Source organism: Heteronotia binoei, chromosome 4 (genome assembly GCF_032191835.1).
Source record: "Heteronotia binoei isolate CCM8104 ecotype False Entrance Well chromosome 4, APGP_CSIRO_Hbin_v1, whole genome shotgun sequence".
Classification (NCBI taxonomy): Eukaryota; Metazoa; Chordata; class Lepidosauria; order Squamata; family Gekkonidae; genus Heteronotia; species Heteronotia binoei.
In genome coordinates this window covers 164,561,220-164,585,396 of record NC_083226.1, presented here as the reverse complement: position 1 = coordinate 164,585,396, position 24,177 = coordinate 164,561,220, and the positions used below count along the sequence as shown (strand labels likewise).

General features: G+C 45.7%; 1 protein-coding gene across 1 annotated transcript in view; it reads left to right on the top strand.

The window, feature by feature from the left end:
• Nucleotides 1–24,177, top strand: part of DCC (DCC netrin 1 receptor) — a gene marked incomplete at its 5' end in the record, with an annotated part of 1,016,990 nt that overhangs the window by 541,327 nt on the left and 451,486 nt on the right. Inside the window, one exon of the mRNA XM_060236603.1 lies at nucleotides 18,653–18,807. Within this exon, the coding sequence (XP_060092586.1) occupies nucleotides 18,653–18,807 (155 nt within the window). The remainder of the gene's footprint in view (nucleotides 1–18,652; nucleotides 18,808–24,177) is intronic.

The following is a 24,177-nucleotide window of genomic DNA, read 5'->3' as shown; positions in this document are numbered from 1 at the left end:
AATCAGTAACCAATGGAGTGACTGCAGAATAGGCGTAATAATTAGTAAATGAGCTACAGCATTTTGTACCAGCCGGAGTTTCTGAGCTGTCCTGCAGGTAGACACATGTACATTGCATTGCAATGATCTACCCTCGAGGTTAATGCAGCATGAATCCATGTGACCAGATTTCAAGGACAATGAGGAGGACCGACATCAACATATACCGAGGTGGAGCAGCTGCCACGGTGCATGGCTTCTGATGGGGACCACAGCTGTTGACTACCTACTCGCTTCCATTACCTGCACTCACAACCATTCCACTGCCTGCTTGTGAGTCCTTTACCACTTGTACTCCCAGCTGCATATGATGCTCAAGGTCATGTGAGCGGTGAGCAAAGCATCAGCATTCCCAGTGGCCATGGCAACAGCACTACCAGCACCACTGGGGAAGGGGCACGCAGGCAGTGTGGGCAGCTATGACTGCAAGTTGTGGGAGAGCTTGCAAATGGTCAGAGGAAGGATGCACAGCCAGGGGGGAGTATATAAGCAATGGACAAGAAGGGTGACCTAGTTGGGGTACAATGGCTGGTCAGCAGGGGACCTTGGAGTAGGGCCGCCAAGCCCCCGTTCCGGGTAGGGATTTCCCTGCTCGGGAGGTTCCCAACCCACCAGCCCACATTGAGCTGGCGGGGGAACCTCCCCCTACATCGCTGGCATGATGATATCACCCAGAAGTGATGTCATCATGCCAGCAACGTCCCCGCGCAGCCGCTCTAGACGTTTTCGGGAAAATTTGACATTTTCCTCAGACACTTTAGCCATTTGGGAGGGAAAACTCGATGGTACAATAGGTACCATAGAGTTTTTCCTTCCCAAATGGCTAGAGCATCCAGGAAAACCATCGAGTTTTCCCAGAAATGCCTAGAATGGCCATGAGTGACATTGCAGGCACAACACTGGGGACTTGGCAACCCTCACCTGTAGATCTCCTGCTATTATAGTTGATTTCCAGTCAACCAAGATCAGTTCCTCTGGGGAAAATGGCTGCTTTGGAGGGCAGACTCTATGGCATTAGAGGCCCCACCCCAAACCCTCCACCCCCACCCCAAATTTCCAGGTATTTCCCAATACGGAGTAGAAACCATACCTAGGTGGGCCATGGTCACTCTGGGCAACAAGAAAGCATGCCTTTGCTCTGGGGTGGTGATGGTGGTGGTCAGGGCTTTTTGTGTAGCAGGAACACATTTGCATATTAGGCCACACACCCCTGATGTAGCCAATCTTCCTGGAGCTTATAGTAGGCCCTGTAAGAAGAGCTCCGTAAGCTCTTGAAGGAGTGACTACATCAGGGGTGTGTGTCCTAATATGCAAGTGAGTTCCTGCTACAAAAAAAGCCCTGATGGTGGTGCATGCATACTTATCTATTAAGACACTAGCGGTACTCCCATTGCCCACCTCCTGTTAAACTGTAAGGTTGTTGCATTATTTGGGATTGATATCCACCAAAAATATGCCCTTTGGCTTGCCCTTGCTTCTCTCAGTTTCCCTCCCCCCCTTATCTTAGTTCACTGCACAGATATTTTCTCTCCTTCAGTCTCATCTGAAATGTTCACATCCCTTCCTCTTTTCAGCCCTAATCTCACTCCCATCTCCGCCTTTGTTATTTCATCCCTAGAAGCACTCAGACATTCATTCACCTAGGTGTGTGGACCTTTTGCTGCGTCCTGTGAGGAGAAAGATGTCCTTTGCAACACCCAATATTTAGCTATTTCCTTTGCATATTTGGCCACACAACCCTGGTGTAGCCAATCCTCCTGGAGCTTTCAGTAGGCCCTGAACTAAGAACTCTGTAAACTCTTGGAGGATTGGCTACATCAGGGGTGTGTGGCCTAATATGCAAAGGAGTTCCTGCTACAAAAAAAGTTTTGAAAGTGTTGACTCTAATCTGGGAGAACCAGATTTGATTCCCCACTTCTCCACCTTCAGCTGCAAGTTCTCAACAGAGCTGTTCTCTTAAGAGCAGTTCTCTCAGAGCTCTCTCAGGTATCTGTTGTGGGGAGAGGAAGGGAAGGAGACTGTAAGCTGCTCTGAGACTCCAAGTGAAGGGCAGGGTATAAATCCAATCTCCTCTCTCTTTTTCTTATTCCTGATGGGTTATATCGGATAGGGCTAATGCCATGTTAAATAGAAATTTGTTGATAACAGTAACAACAACAACAATCATGGTGATCATGGTATGGACATATGAAGCTGCCTTATACTGAATCAGACCCTTGGTCCATCAAAGTCAGTATTGTCTACTCAGACTGGAAGCGGCTCTCCAGGGTCTCAAGCTGAGGTTTTTCACACCTATTTGCCTGGACCCTTTTTTGGAGATGCCAGGGATTGAACCTGGGACCTTCTGCTTCCCAAGCAGATGCTCTACCACTGGGCCACCATCCCTCCCTGAGTAATAACAAGCGGTCATTTTGTAGAAAAATAGGTGGTGGAGCTCATCCAGGGATTGTTATGCAGCTGCACATACTATTCAATGGACAAGGAGATGGAACTCTCAGGAGGAGGAACTCTCAGAAAGGTTCAGGAGCTGTGCTCCTGTGAGCTCCCACTGAATCAACAATAATAATCTCTTATTAGATCAACAACAACAATAATAATCTCTTATTAGATCAATAGTTTCTTTGTTTGACAATAGAGTTTAACAGCATCAGAAACCATGGCAACATTTATGATTTCAAACAAAATGCAATGCCATCCGTGTTTCATGTTTCCACGTGGCAGTCTATCCCCTAAGTCTGAAAATACAATGGGAGTCTTTTTGATACAGTTACCGCAAAAGGCAGCTGCTGTTGCAGCCATGATAAAGCAGTCTAATCATTCAGACAGGCACGGATGAATTAGTTTGGATACATCTTGACAGCACAATGACGGACTAGTACCCTAATCTTGATGGCCAAGCAGGACACTGGCTGAACCGTCTGAGAATTACTAGTCAGAAATGTGCGGTTTCTTAACATGGAGATTCCAATTAGTCATCATGGCCACTTACCATTGATAGACATTCTCCATGATCCCACCCCCCACCCCCGATCCTCTGTTAAAGCTGTCTATGCTAGTAACCATCACTACTAAGGATGGGCACAAACTGGGAAAATGTGGTTTGGTTTGTGTTTCATGGCATGCCTTGTTTGTAAATCTCAGACCGTCACAATTTTTTAGCTGCCTCATGAACTGGTTAGGTTCTTGAAGTTCGTGAGGTGGTAGAATGACCTCCTGGAGTGTGCTAAAGACACCAAGTCCAGTTGACTTTCCTGTACCTGCCCTCCAAGTTTGATGAGGATTGGATCTACAGGCTTCAAGCTACCGCTTCGCAAAGAAGGTGCCCCCAGGGAAGTCCTTTCTGGGTAAATGGCTGTCCTTTATCTGGGAGAACCGGGTTTGATTCCCCCACTCCTTCACTTGCAGCTGCAGGAATGGCCTTGGGTCAGCCATAGCTCTTGTAGGAGTTGTCCTTGAAAGGGCAGCTGCTGTGAGAGCCCTCTCAGCCCCACCCACCTCACAGGGTGTCTGTTCTGGGGGGGGGGAGGTAAAGGAGATTGAGCCACTCTGAGATTCAGAGTATAGGGTGGGATATAAATCCAATATCTTCTTCTATAAATTATTCGTGCAGTATGACAAAGAGAGTATTATGGCAGACAATCTATGCAGTGGAGTGGTTAGAGTGTCAGTCTGGACCTGGGGAGATCTGCAATTAAACTGACTGGGTATCCTTGAGTTAGTCACAATTCTTTCAGTATAATTTAATATCACAGGGTTGTCGGGGGAATGAAATGTATTGAAAAGAACCCCATATGCTGTTCGGAGCTTCCTGAAGGAAGTGCAGGATAACAATGGAATGGATTGATCAAAGAAGAAAAGTTCGCTTACTGGACACCCTGCAGAGCCCCAGCATGGTGCAGTGGTTAAGAGCAGCAGTCTCTAATCTGAAGAACCGGTCCGATTTCCCATCCCTCCGTCGTTCTCTCTCAGAAGTCTTTCGGCCCCACCTACCTCACCAGGTGCCTGTTGTGGGATGGTGAAGGGGATGTGATTGCAAGCTGCTTTGAGACGCCTTGAGGTAGAGGAAATGGGGCATAAAAATCTTCTTTCTTCTTCTTCTTAACTTCTGGCAAGCCCCCCACCAGCCTATCTTTTTTTTCTTATACTAACTGACAGCCCTAAACTCTTTCACTTTTACCTGCAAGGAAAAATGTTCCAGCCTCTTGATCATTTCGCTTGCCCTTTCCTGTACTTTTTGCAAGTCTGTATTATACCTTTTTGACATGGGGTCATCAGAACTGTACTATATTTTGAAAGTGGAATACCATAGACTTATACGACACTAATATGACCAGTTCAGATATGGATACGATGCAGGAGTTATTTGGCCATTTACTCTTTGAATAAAAAAGGTAAAAAGGTAATCACCTGTGCAAGCACCAGTCGTTTTCGACTCTGGAGTGACGTTGCTTTCACAACGTTTTCACGGCAGACTTTTTACGGGGTGGTTTGCCATTGCCTTCCCCAGTCATTTACACTCCCCCCCCCCCTCCAGCAAGCTGGGTACTCATTTTACCGACCTCGGAAGGATGGAAGGCTGAGTCAATCTCAAGCCGACTACCTGAACCGGCTACCTAATCTTAAATAGGTACACACACACACGGCCCAACATAGCCCGGCCCAATAAGATCTCATTTATAGAATCATAGAGTTGGTAGGGACCTCTCCAGGACCACCTAGTCCAACCCCCTGCACAATGCAGGGAACTCACAAATACCTCCCCTAAATTCACAGGATCTTCATGGAAAGCTGGGTCAACGTGGAGCCGGCTACCTGAACAAGCTTCCACTGGAATCGAACTCAGGTCATGAGCAGAGGGCTCCGACTGCAGTACTGCAGCTTTACCACTCTGCACCATGGGGCTCTAATGTACTCTTTGAATACATTACTTTATATGGAGATATTTGTAGGGAGAGTTCTGGTTTCCAGGAAACAACCCCCCCCCCAAAAAAAAAAAAATTAGCTGAATGTGTGTAGATGGCTGCTAACAGAACGACACTTTGGGTCAACTCAGAGACGCCTCTGAAATGACTCAAAAAAATCCCTCTACACGCAAACACCTGCCGCCCATCCTCGTCCTGTCCTCACCCCGTCCTCCAGCCTCCGCAGTGCGATTGAAAAAGCTACCACTTCCAAAGAGGTAGCAATTTTTTGAGCCGCACGCCAGTTGCCTCCTTGCCATCTGGAAGCGGAAGAGCGCAAGCGAGGTGCCTCGGCAGTGTGAAACCACCAAGCCGCCCCAAGTCATATCCGGGTTTTTAAAATTAAAGCTGTTCAGTGTGCAGTGCAGTGTGCGCACATGTGCACTTATGCATGCATATGTGCATGAATGCCAAGTGCAATGCCACGTTAGACAGACAACTAATTTTAAAATGTCAGTCAGCACTATGGTTTAAATTATTTAAGAATGATCATTCTAGGTCTCCCTACCTGGTTGGTATAGCTAACCATAACCTCAGAGTTGCCTTCACATCCTTGCGATTTGAAACAATGCCAACAGCAGTGCTTGCAGGCTGTTACAGTAAAATACCTAAGGAACAGCGTGTCTGTATTTGTGGCATTTCTGTTAGTGAAGATTTACCCCATTACATTCTTAACTGTCCATTGTACGCTCAACCCAGGGCAAAAATTCTCTCTGGGATATATCTACACACCTATTCAGATTCTGAGAAGATTGTATTTCCGTTAGCCGATTTTGATGCCAATATATCCCATAGTATGGCATTGTATGCCCTAGCAGCGAAGAAATTACGGGCCAAAGCTGTTTGTACCAGTGCTAGTTAACTACTGTTTTTGTGGTTATTCTGTGATCGCAATATTTGTTATTTTATGGTGTATTTTGCCCCGGTTTTGTTTCACATGCGGTTTTTTGTATTCGCTTATATTTTTTGATGTATTTTGTCTCATTTACATTTATACATTACAATTTGTCTCATTTACATTTATATATATATATATATATATATATATATATATATATATATATTCCACTGGAACATTTTATCTGTGTGATTTTCTTTTTGTTTGTAATGGCCTATGGCTTAACACAAATAAATTACTATTGATATTGATGTGCATGAATACTGGAAATGCATGGGGACGGGAATGGTGTGCAACGGCCGTCTGAACATGCCCATGTTGTCCCATGGACAGGATGGGGACAGCTTGCAGGGGAGCGTGTGGAGGCTTCAGGACATCTCTTTTTGAGCCGTCCCGATTTGGGATGCCTCCCATCCGCCCCAAAATGCCCGACTATTATCAGCCGATTTGTCAGATTTTGTCTCCGTAGAGAAAGTGCCCTAATTTATGGGGAAGTGCTCTAATAATTTGTATTAAGCTAATAGTTTCTGTCAATGCAGTACAACATAACACGAGAAGTTGCCCCAGCATGGATAGCCCATGCTAGCCCAGTCTCATCAGATCTCAAAAGCTAAGCAGGGTCAGCTTTGCTAATATTTGTATGGGAGACCTCCAAAGAAGTCTAGGTCATGACATGGAGGCAGGCAACGGCAAACCACCTCTGAATGCCTCTGGCCTTGGAAACCCCATGGGGTTGCCATAAATCAGCCATTTTCCTCCACCGCTCTGATCATTTGTATAAGTCTAGTAGTTTCTGTCGACGCAGAAGAACATAGCAAGAGAAGTTGTACTGACATGGGTAGCCTATCTGAGCTCCGAAGCTAAGCAGGATCAGCCCTGGCCTGGGGTGGAATTCTAGCAGGAGCTCCTTTGCAGGCTCTTTTTTGCAGGCAGTGAATTCCACATGTTAATCCCCCTTTGGGTGAAGAAGTACTTCCTTTTATCCGTTTTAATCCGACTGCTCAGCAATTTCATCGGATGCCCACGAGTTCTTGTATTGTGAGAAAGGGAGAAAAGGACTTCTTTCTCTACTTTCTCCACCCCATGCATTATCTTGTAAACCTCTATCATGTCACCCCGCAGTCGACGTTTCTCCAAACTGAAGAGCCCCAAGCGTTTTAACCTTTCTTCATAGGGAAAGTGTTCTAGCCCTTTAATCATTCTAGTTGCCCTTTTCTGCACTTTTTCCAATGCTATAATATCCTTTTTGAGGTGTGGTGACCAGAATTGCACACAGTATTCCAAATGAGACCGCACCATCGATTTATACAGGGGCATTATGATACTGGCTGATTTGTTTTCAATTCCCTTCCTAATAATTCCCAGCATCAGGGGTGTGTGGCCTAATATGCAAAGGAGCTCCTGCGAGAATTTCACCCCTGGCCCTGGCTAATATTTGGATGGGAGACCTCCAAGGAATACCTCTGAGGAATATGTGACACAGAGGCAGGCAGTGGCCAAACCACCTCTGAAGTATCTTGCTTTGAAAACCCCACAGGGTCGCCATAGGTCAACTGTAACTTTATGCCATTTCCCACCATTACTCTTAATAATGTGAAGTCATCAAAGATTTCAGGTTTTCACGGCTGGTAACATCATTAGGGTTTGTAGAATCTTTCGGGCTCAAGTGCCGTGTTCTACTGGAGAAAGTCTGGAAGAAAAACTTTCTCCAGTAGAACACGGCACTTGAGCCCGAAAGATTCTACAAACCCTAATGTGAAGTCAGTTTAGCAGTTTCAGTCGATGCAGTACAACACAACAAGAGAAGTTAGCATGCCAAATTTTTGTGTTCGTTGAAGTGTGGCGCAGTCAGAGAAATTTTAACATGACTCTTCCACTTTGAAGCAGGTAATTAGGTGTTTAAGAGATTATAGCAGTATTTGTAGACCACCTACAAGGTGTGGAGGAAAAAATGCCGCAATTACATTTTTAACACCCCGATGCACTTAAATAAGTTGATCTGCATTCATTACCCCAGGAGGGTTCCATAGTTTTTTTTTTTTTTAAAGATGAATCGTATTAGAAGCTCTCTCTTGTTTTTATATTTCGACAATCAGAGCATGTTTTTCTGTTTTGTTTTAGATGAATGGCTCCACAGGAAGTATGAATGGCAGTCAGTTTTAAAAATACCTGTTCGTATTGTGTGTGCGTGTGTGTGTGCGCGCTCATGCTCAGTTAGAGACGCAATCCATATGGAATATGTTGCCATGCTAAGTTAGTCACAGAAAACTGGAAGTAGGCAAGTGCCCATCATGGGAAGTCCCAAGTCTTCTTCCACATAAGAGAAGCCATGTTGGATCAGGCCAATGGGCTATCCAGTCCAACACTCTGTGTCACACACACACACACACACAAAAAAAAAAACAAGTGCCATCAGGAGGTCCACCAGTGGGGCCAGGACACTAGAAGCCCTCCCACTGTGCCCCCCCTTCCACGCACCAAGAATACAGAGCATCACTGCCCCAGACAGAGAGTTCCATCTATACCTTGTGGCTAATAGCCACTGATGGATCTCTCCTCCATATGTTTATCCAATCCCCTCTTGAACCTGTCTATGCTTGTAGCTGCCCCCACCTCCTGTGGCAGTGAATTCCATGTGTTAATCACCCTTTGGGTGAAGGACTTCCTTTTATCAGATCACAGATCAGCCCACTGGTTTATAAAGAGTTAACTTCTTCACATTGTGATTAGGATGCGTAGTATCTTCTGAGGCATGGTGGGTAGGGGCAGGGCTTTTTTTCTGAGGGAACGCAGTGGAACAGAGCTCCGGAACCTCTGTGGAAATAAAATTCTCAAAAAAAACATTTAAAAGTTCATGGAGGCACCCATGTGTTTCTCCTTCGTTCCCCTCAAGGGCCAGCCCTGCCACTAGGAAAACTAGGTGATTGTCTAGGGCGCTGGCCTTCTGGGTGCCTCCCATGTGACTCAGTGAAGGAGGTCTCCCATCCAAATACTTGCCAGACTTAGTTGGAGATCTGACAAGAACACGCTTGCCTGGGCTATACAGGTCAGGGAGCAATTTCAAGATTTGTGCTTTTCATTTTTCCCACAATTCATCTGTTTTTGAAAATTAGTGATCAGTGTGGGTGTGGGTGTGCCAGAAGTTAGCCTAGGAGTACCAGATAGTCTAGGACCAGTCTTGTTTCCATCTTGAGAAGAAGAAGAAGATATTGGATTTGTATCCCGTCCTCCACTCCGAAGAGTCTCAGAGCGGCTCACAATCTCCTATACTTTCCTCCCCCACAACAGACACCCTGTGAGGTAGATGAAGATATTGGATTTATATCCCGCCCTCCACTCCGAAGAGTCTCAGAGCGGCTCACAATCTCCTTTACCTTCCTCCCCCACAACAGACACCCTGTGAGGTGGGTGGGGCTGGAGAGGGCTCTCACAGCAGCTGCCCTTTCAAGGATAACCTCTGCCAGAGCTATGGCTGACCCAAGGCCATTCCAGCAGCTGCAAGTGGAGGAGTGGGGAATCAAACCCGGTTCTCCCAGATAAGAGTCCGCACACTTAACCGCTACACCAAACTGGCTCAAGCACCTCTTTTCCCAGAAACAAAGCCCTGGGTATGGGTGAGTTTCCCCTATCACACTTTCTGATAACACTTTGGTCCTATATTATAGGCAGCACCCAAGAGACCGTTAGCTTCAACAAGAAGTCTCTTGTTTCCAACTGGAAGAGAGAACTCTTGATATATGCACAGTAGGAGACCACAACCGACACACACACCAAGAAGACCTAAATGAGATATCTCATTTGTGAGGGGCTGTGGCTCAGTGACAGAGCATCTGCTTTGCATGCAGAAGGTCCCAGATTCAGTCCTTGGCATCTCTAGTCAAAAGGATCAGGAAGTAGGTGATGTGAAAGACCTCTACCTGAGACCCTGGAGAACTGCTGCCAGTCTGAGTAGACAATACTGACTTTGATGAACATAAGAATAAAAACATAAGAGAAGTTATGTTGGATCAGGCCAATGGCCCATCCAGTCCAACACTCTGTGTCACACAGTGGCAAAAAAACCCAGGTGCCATCAGGAGGTCCATCAGTGGGGCCAGGACAGTAGAAGTCCTCACACTGTTGTCCCTACCAAACACCAAAAATACAGAGCATCACTTGCCCCAGACAGAGAGTTCCAACAATACGCTGTGGCTAATAGCCACTGATAGACCTCTGTTCCATATGTTTATCCAATTCCCTCTTGAAGCTGGCTATGCTTGCAGCCACCACCACCTCCTGTGGCAGTGAATTCCACGTGTTAATCACCCTTTCGGTGAAGAAGTACTTCCTTTTATCAGTTCTAACCCGACTGGTCAGCAATTTCATTGAGTGCCCACGAGTTTTTGTATTGTGAGGAAGGGAGAAAAATACTTCTTTCTCTACCTTCTCTATCCCGTGCATAATCTTGTAAACCTCTATCATGTCACCCCTGAGTCAACGTTGGTTCTGATTCAGTATAAATGTGTGTCCATGTGTAGCTTAATGTGAACTCACCTCCCATACAAGCCTTGAGGTGAAAATAGAAACCGACTCTTATGCACACACATACAGTACATCACAGGGTAACATTCCACTGGGCTGAAATTCCATCCTATCTCCCAAATTTACCCTAATCCTACCTTGCAACCATAGCTCAAAGCAGATTGCTGTGTCTCGTACAACTAGTTCATAACTTTTGTACTGGAACCATACTTTTAAAACTACTGAAGCTGCTTTGTATCCCAGTGACTGAGAGAAAAGCAGGATATATGTACTTAAAATAAATGTAAACAAATAACTATTAGAATGGTAGAATTACCAGGCAAGTGCTATTGAGAGGAGATTTGAGTCAACCTGAGGTGATAGGGTTAGGATTGTTATGATTAGGGTCACAGTGTTTGAGCTGTTGTTAAACTATTAGAATTTCAGGGTTAGGATTATAGGCATCAAATTTGCATTAGACAGCTTTATAGAGTTAGTTTGTGATGTACTGTATGTGTGTGCATACGAGTCGGTTTCTATTTTCACCTCAAGGCTTGTATGGGAGGTGAATTCACATTAAGCTACACATGTACACACATGAGGTGGTATGAGGGGCTATGGTTAGACTGATGTTCAAGGTTTAGGGCTCAGCCACAGGACAGTAATTGTGCTTAGGAAGTTATCTCAAAGGTCATTTCCACATGTAATTGCATTGATTCTGGTCCCAAACTGCCCCAAACTTGACTTCTGCATGTTGTCTTGAGCCAATAGTTTTCATGTCACATTTCTCCCTTTTTTTTTTTTTGCGGGGAGGGGAATGATAATGTTTTACTTCCATCTTTTTCTAGCAATCAAATTTGAGTTGTGTTGCGGGTTTGTGTGTGTTTCATGTGTAATGTTTCCTGCACTCTTGTTGGTTCCTCCTACTTCCTTCCCACTTCCCACTGACTGGACCACAATTGTGGGACAATCACATCCAGTGCTCTCTTTTCCCCACCTTAGTAATTAGGAATTCTTATCCCTTGCATCAGCAAATTTTCAACTACAAGTGGGAGACCCACAAATACTTGTGGGGGGGGTACCTCATTTTCTCATCCCACACTCTTTCCTTCCCTGAAAAGCCCCCATAGGCTATCATCTTTTTCCTGTTGCCTTCTCTCCTTCCCATCAGCTAACCAGCCTTACCTTTATCTTTCCTTTCCCCTCTTCAATTTTCCCTCCTTTCCTACCCTTGGCAGCCTCACCCTTGGAAAAGTCTGGCCAAGTTGCTCAGTGCTGGCCACCAGAGTAGATCTTGTTGTGTGGTGGGGAACCAGTAAGGACTTGTGAGGGACACCGCAGTTTCCCCTGTATCCCTTTTCTCACATTATTTCACCAGTTTAGTATAGTGGTTAAGTGCACGGACTCTTATCTGGGAGAACTGGGTTTGATTCCCCATTCCTCCACTTGCAACTGCTGGAATGGCCTTGGGTCAGCCATAGCTCTCATAGGAGTTGTCCTTGAAAGGGCAGCTTCTGTAAGAGAGCTCTCAGCCCTGCCTACCTCACAAAGTGTCTGTTGTGGGGGAGGAAAGTAAAAGGAGATTGTAGGCCACACTGAGATTCTGAGATTCAGAGTGAAGGAAAGGAAAGGTCCCCTGTGCAAGCACCAGTCCGACTTTGGGATGACATTGCTTTCACAACGTTTTCATGGCAGACTTTTTACGGGGTGGTTTGCCACTGCCTTCCCCAGTCATCTACACTTTCCCCCCAGCAAGCTGGGTACTCATTTTACCGACCTCGGAAGGATGGAAGGCTGAGTCAACCTTAAGCCGGCTACCTGAAAACCCAGCTTTCACCGGGGATTGAACTCAGATAACGAGCAGAGTTTAGGACTGCAGTACCGCAGCTTTAACACTGCGCCACAGATGAAGGGCAGGGTATAAATCTAATCTTCTTTTTCTTCCCCATTTCCTCACCTTGTATCACCGTAAGAAGGCACAGAAACAATCTGTGCCTTTCCCCACGCTTTTCAACAACTGGTACCTTTCCTCTTCTCTGCTTCAAAGCCTTTTCTTTGCCAGAACTCTTGGCTTCTTTGCACTATCAGAAATACAGGAGCTCTTTCTGGCCACTCAGCTTTCACTCTTTGCCTTTGTGCCTGACTCTGTTAATATGCTGTAACACCCCATTTCCCCTACAAAAGAAGTTTTCCCCTCTTGCATAGGCAAGTCTTTAGGCAAGTCTTTGATTTTTTTTAAAGATCCCAGATAGTGATATATTGCTATAAGACATACCCGTACCTTGATATCCAGCACCCCCTATACTATGTGGGGGTTTGGGGCGGGGGGAATTTTATGTGGTTCTGGAGTATTTGTTATCACTTTTGAGTCTGGTGGGGACTGTCACAGAGTAGACTGCTGACCCACTTCATTGTCCTGGGCCCATTAGAGGCATTTAAATGACTAAACATTAAGTACTGTCCGCTTGAGAAAAATTGACTAGATGGATGAGCAGTTAACTCTTCTCCATTTGCTTGCTATTTGGCTGCAAGAAAACCTTTTAAAACCAGTTTGCACCCCCAAACCTCCAAACTGAGACAAACTTTTGAGTAGACACCATTTCTCCCCAGTGACAATGTGGCAGTTATTATCATACATGCATATGCCTAGCTTGTATTTTAGCAATATATCAATATAGCAGATGTACGAAAGAAAGAGAGAAAGAGAGAAAGAGAGAAAGAGAGAAAGAAAGAAAGAAAGAAAGAAAGAAAGAAAGAAAGAAAGAAAGAAAGAAAGAAAGAGGAAGGAAGGGAGGGAGGGAGGGAGGAAGGAAGGAAGGAAGGAAGGAAGGAAGGAAGGAAGGAAGGAAGGAAGGAAGGAAGGAAGGAAGGAAGGAAGGAAGGAAGGAAGGAAGGAAGGAAGGAAGGAAGGAAGGGGTGTGTGGCACTGTGAGGTTGCTGATGTCAACAACACTGTCATTCAAAAGTCCTGATTTTTTTTTTAAAGAACATCTGCAAGGAAATAACAGGACAACTAGCCATGCTCAATTCAGTTCCAGTGCTAGCGAATCAACTTCTAAGAAAAACGGAAACAAGTTGTTTGTGCAGAAAAGCCCAAAGGCAGGGGACACATCAAAGTGATTCTGTGATCAGAGAGTCCATAGAATAATTTAGCAACAGAAAGAGGCTATCGGAGGGTGACATCAGGGCTGTGGCTCTAGGGAAAGAGAAGGGGATAACTTGTCCCTCTGTAATTTCTTCAGCTCATCAGCAAGTTCATGCTCATCCCTACATGTGCAATCACCACATCTTAAGAACATAAGAGAAGCCATGTTGAATCAGGCCAATGGCCGATCTAGTCCAACACTCTGTGTCACACAGTGGCCAAAACCCCAGGCACCATAAGGAGGTCCACTAATGGAGCCAGGACACTAGAAGCCCTTCCACTGTGCCCCCCCCCCCCCAAGCACCAAGAATACAGAGCATCATTGCCCCAGACAGAGTTTCAACAATACACATGCAACACTATAATATAGTGTGTTCTATGTATGGCAGAGTCTCGGAGTAAGTGATAACAAGCTCTTTAATAGGAATCACATAGTCAAAGGTCACAGTACAAGACTGCCTTTGGGGCCCATGGGCCAAACTTATATACATCTCTGGGTTCCCGCGCAAGCACCCCATTGGGTCATTCAAACCGGTGAGGCTTGTGATTGGTCCTGGGCTGTGGGGGTTTGAATCCTACAGCCATTTGTTCCCAAGTCCCCAAGCTCAGTACGTATGGCTCCAATGAGGCAGGCTGAAACACCGGTCTTCCCTTGAGTCCATATACATAACAAACACACACACGCACACAAATCCCACAACACAAATCAAATTTGATTGCTAGAAAAAGATAGGAGTAAAAGTTGGGCACAGAGTCTTTAATGCGACAAAAACAGACATACGTTTGAATGGTGAAATTTCTATCAAATACTAGTCATGTAATCGGGGGTGGGGGGGAGATAAGTGTTGTTTTGTCCCGAGTGGGATGAACATTCGTCAGAAATTGATTTTTTTTTGCATGAGAAAAGAGTGTTCACACTGACAGATGAGGTACTGCTTTTGTTGTTCAGTCACACAATCATGTCCGACCCTTTGTGACCCCCTGGACCGCATCACTCCAGGCCCTCCTATCTTCCACTGTCCTCCTAAGTTCGCTCAAATTCATGTTCATTGCTTTGATAATACTTTCTATCTCATCCTTTGCCGTCCCCTTCTTCTTTTACCTTCAATCTTTTCCCAGCATCAGGATCTTCTCCAGTGAGTGCTCCCTTCTCATTTGATGGCCAAAGTATTTGAGCTTCAATTTCAGCATCGGACCTTTCAGGGAACAGTCAGGGTTGATTTCCTTTAGGATTGACTGATTTGATCTCCTTGCCATCCAAGGGGTTCTCACGAGTCTTCTCCAGCACCACAGCTCGAAAACATCTATTCTTTGGTGCTTGACCTTCCTTATGGTCCAACTCTAACAGCCATACGTTACTACTGGGAATACAATTGCTTTGACTATACAGACTTTTGTCGACAGTGTGATGTCTCTACTTTTTATTTATGCTGCCTAGGTTTGCCATAGCTTTCCTCCCAAAGAGCAGGCGTCTTTTAATTTCATGGCTGCAGTCACCGTCTACAGTGATCTTGACAAGCTTTCTAGTTTGTTCATGTGCACTGCTGACAGCGACCCACTCACGAGTTGGCATATTTCATTGTTCTCCTGGGCAGAGAAGAAGAGAGGTAGAATACCGCTTGTTTTGTACACATCAAGTTTCATATCTTCACCTTTAAAACTGATCTCAAGTAGTGATGCATGATTGCTGCTCTGCACAGTCTTCAGTTCGATCTCAGATTGCTGAGCATCACCCTGGAACAATACAGAAGCTCACTTTAAGTTGCTTTGAATTCTGTGGCAAATATTTTGTAGATGATCACAGTGGCCCTCTGTCTTCCTAAAAGCAAAGTTGAGTCTCAACTCAGAGGAATTCTATAGTCTGGCTGTTTGAGGGTATTATATATGTGATGATGATGATAATAATAATAATAATAATATAATATAATAATAAATTTATTCTTATATCCCACCCTCCCCCGCCGAAGCGGGCTCAGGGCGGCTCACATGACATGGTTTACACCATGATTACACTAAAATCCATCAATACATTTAAAAAAACAATTAAAATAGTTAAATACAATTCAGATTAAGTTAAATAACAATTAAATTTTTTTCAAGTATAAATTAAAGTGTCACAGTTCAGAATGTGTATAGGATGGCTAGGTGTCGTCTCCGGGTGCCATCTTAAATGTGAGTGGACAGAGGGTGGTTTTGCAAGCCCTGCGGAATTGATTTAGGTCTCGCAGGGCTCGCACCTCCTCTGGTAGTTGGTTCCACCATTTGGGAGCCATTGTGGAGAAGGCCTGCTCCCTTGTTGCTTTCAATCTGGCCTCTCTTGGTCCAGGGATTCGTAGTAGGTTTTGGGAACTAGATCTCAGCGCTCTCTGGGGAACATATGGTCCCTAAGGTATCTGATCTGAATTGTGTTTAGTATATGAAGTTCTCGCCTGGCGGATTGGAGCCAGGAAGACTGAGCTTGGGGATTTGGGAACAAGGGGCAGCAGGATTCAAATCCCTGCTGTCCTGCTCCAATCACGGGCCCCCTGCTGGTTTGAATGGTCCAATAGCATGCTAGTGCGGGAACCCTGAGTTGTATATAGTTGGCCTCTTTGGCCCAGTTCTTCAGTCTTTGAGTGCATCCCTATATTATGCTGTACTAATAAAAAGAGCTATGTTCACTACCACCTCGCCTCATCATTGCATGGAATTCACTATATTATAGAGGGGTAAGTGGGCACGGAGGCTTCGAGCTATCCAGGGGTCGTTTTGTAGAAAAATAGGTGGTAAAGCTCATTAGCATAACTCATTAGCATATGCCGCCCCCCACCAGCCAAAAGCTAGAGATCCAGCCAGCCCAAGCAGGCCTCACTCACCTGGGGCTCTCCTTGGCTGCCCCCCACCCACAGTCAAAAGGCCAGCAAGCTACCCACTGCCAAAATCACATAAGAAGTGGAGAAAGGGAGGTGTAACTCACTAGCATATGCCAACTGCCCCCCCCAGCCAAAAGCAACTCAATGCAAGAAAAGAGAGCCCTGGGCAAGTGAGGCCTGCTTGGGCTGGCTAGAGATCCAGCCAGCCCAAGTAGGCCTCGCTTACCTGGGGCTCTCCTGGGCTGCCCCCCCCCCAGTCAAAAGGCCAGCAAGCCACCCACTGCCCAAAATCACATAAGAAGTGCAGAAAGGGTGGTGTGGGCTTCTCCAGGAGTTCATGAGGACTGTTGGAGGTGTGGCAAAACTCCTGATGGCTGGCTAGCTGCCCACTCTCCTAATCCAGGGATTGTTATGCAGCTGCACTTATTATGCAATGGACTAGGTGGAGAGGAGTGGGGGCCATCGGAAAGGTGAGCTCCTAATGGATTCAAGTCCTGGAGCTATCATATCTAAGCCATGATAGAGACTGTACAAAGTCTGTCCAACCCTCATGCTGGACCAAGGAAGAGACTCTGGAGAGCCAGCTGCTGGTTGAAGTAGACAGTGCTGACTTTGATGGACCAATGGTCGGGTTTTATATAAGGCAGCTTCATATGTTCAAGAGAAAGAGTGTGATGGGATGTGACTTGGAAGGAAGTAACCCTTGAGAGTAGCATTCTGGACAACAAAGGGACAGCAGCAGAAATGAACAAAAGGGGGGAAAAAGAACATGATGAGCTCCCTACATAGCCCTTTACTAATTCTCTACTGTCTTCCCCTGAGACTTCAATGTCTGTGCTAGTATTAAGCATAATTGCATAGTTGTTTCCTTTCAATATCCGTTTATTTTTATTTTTTTGAAAGCTTGCCTTTCCCCAAAAGTGTGTTTCTCAGTTGTCTCCTTGGGTGGAAAAAGTGGTATGGACTCTTCTTCTTCCTCTTCCTCTTCTTCTTCTTCCTCTTCCTCCTCTTCTTGTAGGGGTGTTAACCTCCAGAAGGTGATCCCCAGGGGTGGAATTCTAGCAGGAGCTCCTTGGCATATTAGCCCACATTCCCCTGATGTAGCCAATCCTCCAAGATCTTACAAGGCTCGTTTTTAGAAGAAAAAGATATTGGATTTAAATCCCGCCCTCCAGTCCGAATCTCGGAGTCTCAGAGTGGCTCACAATCTCCTTTATCTTCCTCCCCCACAACAGGCACCCTGTGAGGTGGGTGGGACTGAGAGGACTCTCACAGCAGCTGCTATTTCAAGGATAACTCCTGTGAGAGCTCTGGCTGACCCAAGGCCATTCCAGCAGCTGCAAGTGGAGGAGTGGGGAATCAAACCTGGGTCTCCCAGATAAGAGTCCGCACACTTAGCCACTACACCAAACTAGCTCTCTCTACCCCTGCAACCCTACCTCTGCCCATCCCCTGGCCAGGGCTGCCAGCCTCCAGTGCGGTCTGTGGATTCCCCAGAATTACAGCCTATCTCCAGACATTGGGGATCATTTCCCCTGGAGAAAATCAATGTTTGGGCGGGTGTTCTCTATGGCACTTCCAAATCTCCAGGAGTTTTCCAATCTGTCTCTGCCAACCCTTACCCCCCACCCCCCACCAATGGCTAGGGAGGACCTGGTAACCCTTGGTATTTAGCCTTCACCATTTTGACTTGGCTGAATGTATCGGCTGCCACTGAACGTCCTTATTTGAAGTTGGATAACACATGTTTTGTGTGTCTCCACTCTGCTGCCTTGGAACTCTGTTTCACTCTGGTATGTTGTGAGCAAGGGCCAGCATGATGGACACTTCTGGCTGCACAGGTGCAAAAAAAATCATATCCACTCCAAATGGAGCTGGTTTTAAATGATGAATGGCCTGCCCGCAATGACCCAGGGGCACACATTATCACATAATCCCAGCAAGTCATTAAATGGTGAACATGTGCCAACGGGAGCCGTTGAGCCAGCTGCAATGCTGAAGACCGCCAACTGGACCAGTAGAAATGGGCTACATCTCCCATCTGTTATTAGGTGCAGTTGTAGAGCAGCAAGAATCAAGTCAGCAGTTCCCTCTTCTGGTGTCAGAAACAGGTAAGGTGGGTGGGCCATGCCTCCCCCCCACTTTTCCCATCTATCACCCCAAACTCTTTGGAAGTAACTTTAATGCCTTTGGTGTCAGCTGGAACTTAATAATAATAATAATCTTTACTTCCTTGCTCCTTTTTACCCCTCCCCAGGGAACGAGCCCTGAACACATCACAGCCTGGGATGCTCCAACTTACAGTGGGGAACCTAAAACCGGAAGAAACCTACACATTCCGAGTGGTAGCATACAATGAATGGGGACCAGGAGAAAGCTCACAGTCTGTCAAGGTGGCAACACAACCTGAATGTAAGTATATGACTTTTGAGTATGCTTTTAAAAAATCAGCAACAACAAAACAGTGGGGCGCTGGGGATGTATGTGTGTAGGGATGCCAAGCCCCCGGTCTGGGCGGGGGTTCCCCCACCCAGGAGGTTCCCAACCCACTGGCCCACATTGGGCCGGTGGTAGGAACCTCCCCCAATGTTGTCAGTGCGATGACCTCACCTGGAAGTGATGTCATTGCGCCAGCGATGTTGCTCGCAGCCGCTCTAGGCATTTCTGGGAAAACTCTATGGTTTTCCTGAATGCTCTAGCCATTTGGGAGGGGAAATTCTATGGTACAATAGGTAACATATTTTCCCTCCCAAATGGCTGGAGTGTCTGGGAAAACCGTAGAGTTTTCCCGGAAACACCTAGAGCAGCCATGAGCAACATCGCCGGCGGGATGATGTCACTTCTGGTTGATGTCATTGCATCATGTGCACACTTTGCATGTACGCTTAAGTCCCCCACTGGAGAACGCAGGGGACTTGGCAACCCTACGTGTGGGGAGAGGGGAAGGTATATGTGAAATTCCTGCATTATACTGGGGATTGCATTAGATGACCTGAAAGTCCTTGCCAACTCTATGAGCCTGTGATTATATGGTTGGGATCACACATGCTAAATAATGCACTTTCAATCCACGTTCAATGCACTTTGCAACTGGATTTTACTTTGTGAACTTGCAGAATCCAGCTGGGAAGTGCATTGAAAGTGTAGAAAGTGCATTGAAGGTGAAGACTTGCTTTGACATTTTCCTGTATGTTCACCCTCACATTCTGGGACTGGTGTAGCAAATGCTACTTAGGCTCCTGGCTAGAAGAGAATCCATACGTTGGTCTCATTTGTGTTTGTGAGCATTCACAGTCATAGAAGAACATGGATTTTCTTCCTTCATTATTTAAACATTTTATTTAAATCAGGCAATATGAGAGCAGAAGGAAATGCTGGATTTGCAACACACCCACGGGCATATGGTGTAGAGAAGCTCCGAAATGTACTGAGTCCAATAGGTCATCTTTCATTATGTCTGGAAATTCTGAACAGAGCTAAAGAGTTAAACGTGATGTTATTTGGTGACATTGCTATGAATATTACACAGTTGTCCCAGTATGCAGTAATTTACAGAGTATCGTAACGCAAGACGGGTCCTCATGGGCCTATTGGTATTTGCCTTTGTTTTAAAACCTCTGAGTTCCTAGCCTGAAGCTTTCTTTAATGGACATATGGCTACATCCACCCCCGATTGGATATTGTGCTGTCGCTGCACTGCAGCAATCATTCACAACTGTGTTTTCTCATATGGGCATTTCAGTTGGCAACGATCGCTGCGGTGCAGTAATAACACAATGTTGTGGTAGATCCAAGTGGGCAGCCGTGTCGGTCTGAAGCAACAGAACAAAGTAGGAGTCAAGTGGCATCTTTAATCAGAACGAAATCAGGACGTAAGCTTTCGTGTGCTAGAAGCACAGCACACTTCATCAGACAATAGGGTGGAATTGCCAACATTCCTAAATATAGAGAAAGTGGGCAGTGAATTAGTATGCAAAATCATGGAGATGTTTGTTAGCGGATTAAAAGAAGCACTTCACACCTAATGACATAGACGTCAATTTGCTATTCTGACGTATATTGCCCCCTTGTTGATGCAACCCAGTTAACATAAACTATCACCAGACCCCCAAACTGTGCTTCTTTTAATCTGCTAACAAACATCTCTGTGATTTTGCATACTAATTAACTGCCCACTTTCTCTATATTTAGGCCTGTTGGCCATTTCATCCTATTGTCCAATGAAGTGTGCTTCTAGCACATGAAAGCTTACATTCTGAATGAAACTCTGTTGGTCTTAAAGGTGCAACTCGACTCCTACAATATTGTGAGTGCAATGGAGGAAGCCAGTCTGTGCACACATTCATTTTTGCATGCAGATTGGATCACCACTGGGGGTTTCAATGCACCAGGGTTACTGCAGGGATGGACCCTGGAACAAGTTTCTTATCTGAGGGACAACTGGAGGGTCTGGGAAGTGGCTTTACCTCCACTGAAGTTTTGAAGCCCCAAGAGATCTCAAATGCTTCCAGGTCCAGGTGGGTAGCCGTGTTGGTCTAAAGCAATAGAACAAAGTTAGAGTCCAGTGCCATCTTTAAGACCAACAAAGGTTTCTTCAGAATGTAGCTAAAAGCACACTTCGTCAGACAACAGCATGGGATGGAATTAGCACTCCTATATATATAGAGAGAGTAGACAGTGAATTAGTATGCAAAATGTTTTTACCAGATTAAAAGAAAAGCAATGTAGTAGTAGTAGTAGTCATGCAATAAAAGAATACAGAGGATGTATACAGAATTACTCTTAGAAAATGATGTCTGTTTAACCCATATTGAGAGGTATACATCCACTGTATTCTGATGTATTTTTGTATTAGTATTTGAACAGAGTAGACTCCAGCTTCATTCTACAGAAAACTATATTTATTTTAACCCATGCTTCAGAGGAGAACATTACAACAGACTCTAATTTATTTATTTTCACGATTAAGAGTCCTAATGCCATAGACATAATTTCTCCAATTCTGACGTTTATTGCCTTTGCTGTTTTCCCTACCCAATCAATCCAAACCGATTATTACCAGACCACAACTTGCTGTTATTTTAATCTGCTAAAACCATTTCCACTATTTTGCATACTAATTCACTGCCCGCTCTCTCTATATGTAGGACTACTAATGCCATCCCATACTTATGTCTGATGAAGTGTGCTTTTAATACATGAAAACTTATGTTCCAAATAAAACTTTGTTGGTCTTAAAGGTGCTACTGGGTTCCAAATTTGTTTAAATGCTACCAGAAGCTCTCCAGTCCCTGAGCTCCTAGATCTCCCCGTCCCTCAACCACGCCGGGCCCAGACTCTCCCCTGAACACGCAAGATCATCCAGCCCTGTGAACTTATGAAGCTGCCTTCTACTGAATCAGACCCTTGCTCTATCGAAGTCAGTATTGTCTACTCAGACTGGCAGCGGCTCTCCAGGGTCTCAAGTTGTGGCTGAGAACCTACTAGGGTTGCCAATCCCCAGGTGGGGGCAGGGGATCCCCCGGTTTGGAGACCCTCCTCCCACTTCAGGGTCATCAGAAAGTGGGGGGAGGGGAGGGAAATGTCTGCTGGGAACTCTATTATTCCCTATGGAGATTTATTCCCATAGAAAATCATGGAGAATTGATTCGCGGGTATCTGGGGCTCTGGGGGGGCTGTTTTTTTGGGGTACAGGCACCAAATTTCAGTATAGCATCTAGTGCCGCTCCCCAAAATACCCCCCAAGTTTCAAAAAGATTGGACCAGTGGGTCCAATTCTATGAGCCCCAAAAGAAGGTGCCCCTATCCTTCATTATTTCCTATGGAAAGAAGGAATTGAAAAGGTGTGTTGTCCCTTTAAATGTGATGGCCAGCACTCCCTTTGGAGTTCAGTTATGCTTGTCACAGCCTTGATCTTTGGCTCCACCCCCAAAGTCCCCAGATATTTCTTGAATTGGACTTGGCAACCCTAGAGCCTACTGGTGCAATTGCTTCCTATTGAACAGGTCCTGCATAACCAGTGTTTGCTAGGTTTCTTCAGCTGTATGTCTTGGGAGAGAGGTAGCCTTGTTACTGTCCCTCAGTAAGTCTGTTCTTGCAGGTAGATGTTTCCAGGGAGCCCTTCTCCAGAGGCCTGCAAATGGAGAACTGAGCACCAAGCACATTAACAGGTTGTTTCATTCAGGGGTGGAATTCTAGCAGGAGCTCCTTTGCATATTAGGCCACACATCCCTGATGCAGCCAGTCCTCCAAGAGCTTGCAAAAAAAGAGCCTGGAGCTCGCAGTAGGCCCTGTACTAAAAGCCCTGTACACTCTTGTAGGATTGGCTACATCAGGGGTGTGTGGCTTAATATACAGTGGAGCTCCTGCTAGAATTCCACCCCTGGTTTCATTACAATTAAGCAATCTAATTTACATGAAGAGTTATATGCCCTAGGATTGGCAATATCCATTTGAAATGTGTGAGGAAGCTGGGGAGCTGCTGCGAATACCTCTGAAAATCCCATGTTGAGAGCAAACAAATTTGTGTTTCTTCCTCAAGATCCCATATGAAAATCAATAAACAAGCCCATCATCCAAGCATTGGGTTATATCAGCCTCAGGAATAAATGCTATATGAATGACTGCTACTGTTATAGGTATCAATGCCGTGTCTGATTGTTGAAAAAATAATAACAATGTCATGATCCTTGCAAATAATATGTTTGGAAATCCAATTTACCTCCCTCTCGGTGCCCATTCTCTCTTGAGTCAGGCTTACTCAGAGACTCGGATTATTTGTTTGCGACTGAAAACGAGCACTGCTTTCAACTTTGAAGCTATGCTCCTGACAGTGTCCATTGTAACATGATGAGCGGATGGATAAGGGCTGTCGTCGCATGCTCAAAACTGGTTTGCTGATATGGTGGGGGCTGTTATTTTGTCAGCCTTCCAGATTGGTGGGGGAGGGACAGGACAACCACAGTTTGTGTCGACCATGGCAGAAAGTAGGGTTGCTGACCGGGTGCATAAATACCTGGATATTTGAGGTTGAAGCCTGGGAAAACATGATTTAGGAAGGGCGGAGGGGTCACATTAGGGCAGAGCTTTTTTTGTAGCAGGAACTCCTTTGCATATTAGGCCACACACCCCTGATGTAGCCAGTCCTCCAAGAGTTTACAGGGCTCTTAATACAGGGCCTACTGCAAGCTCCAGGAGGATTGGCTACATCAGGGGTGTGTGGCCAAATATGCAAAGGAGTTCCTGTAGTGCTGGATTAAACCTAGGGTTGCCAATCTCCAGGTGGGGGCAGGGGATCCCCCAGTTTGGAGGCCCTCCTCCCACTTTAGGGTCATCAGAAAGCGGGGGGAGGGGCGGGGAATGTCTGCTGGCAACTATTATTCCTTATGGAGACTTATTCCCATAGGAAATAATGGAGAATTGATCCATGGGTATCTGGGGCTCTTGCACCTGCTAGCATGGCCTTGGGTCAGCCATAGCTCTGGCAGAGGTTGTCCTTGAAAGGGCAGCTGCTGTGAGAGCCCTCTCCAGCCCCACCCACCTCACAGGGTGTCTGTTGTGGGGGAGGAAGGTAAAGGGGATTGTGAGCCGCTCTGAGACTCTTCGGAGTGGAGGGCGGGATATAAATCCAATATCTTCTTCTTTTCAATGCCTTCCTTCCATAGGAAATAATGAAGGATAGGGGCACCTTCTTTTGGGGCTCATAGAATAGGACCCCCTGGTCCAATCGTTTTGAAACTTGGGGGGTATTTTGGGGAAAGGCACTAGATGCCATACTGAAAA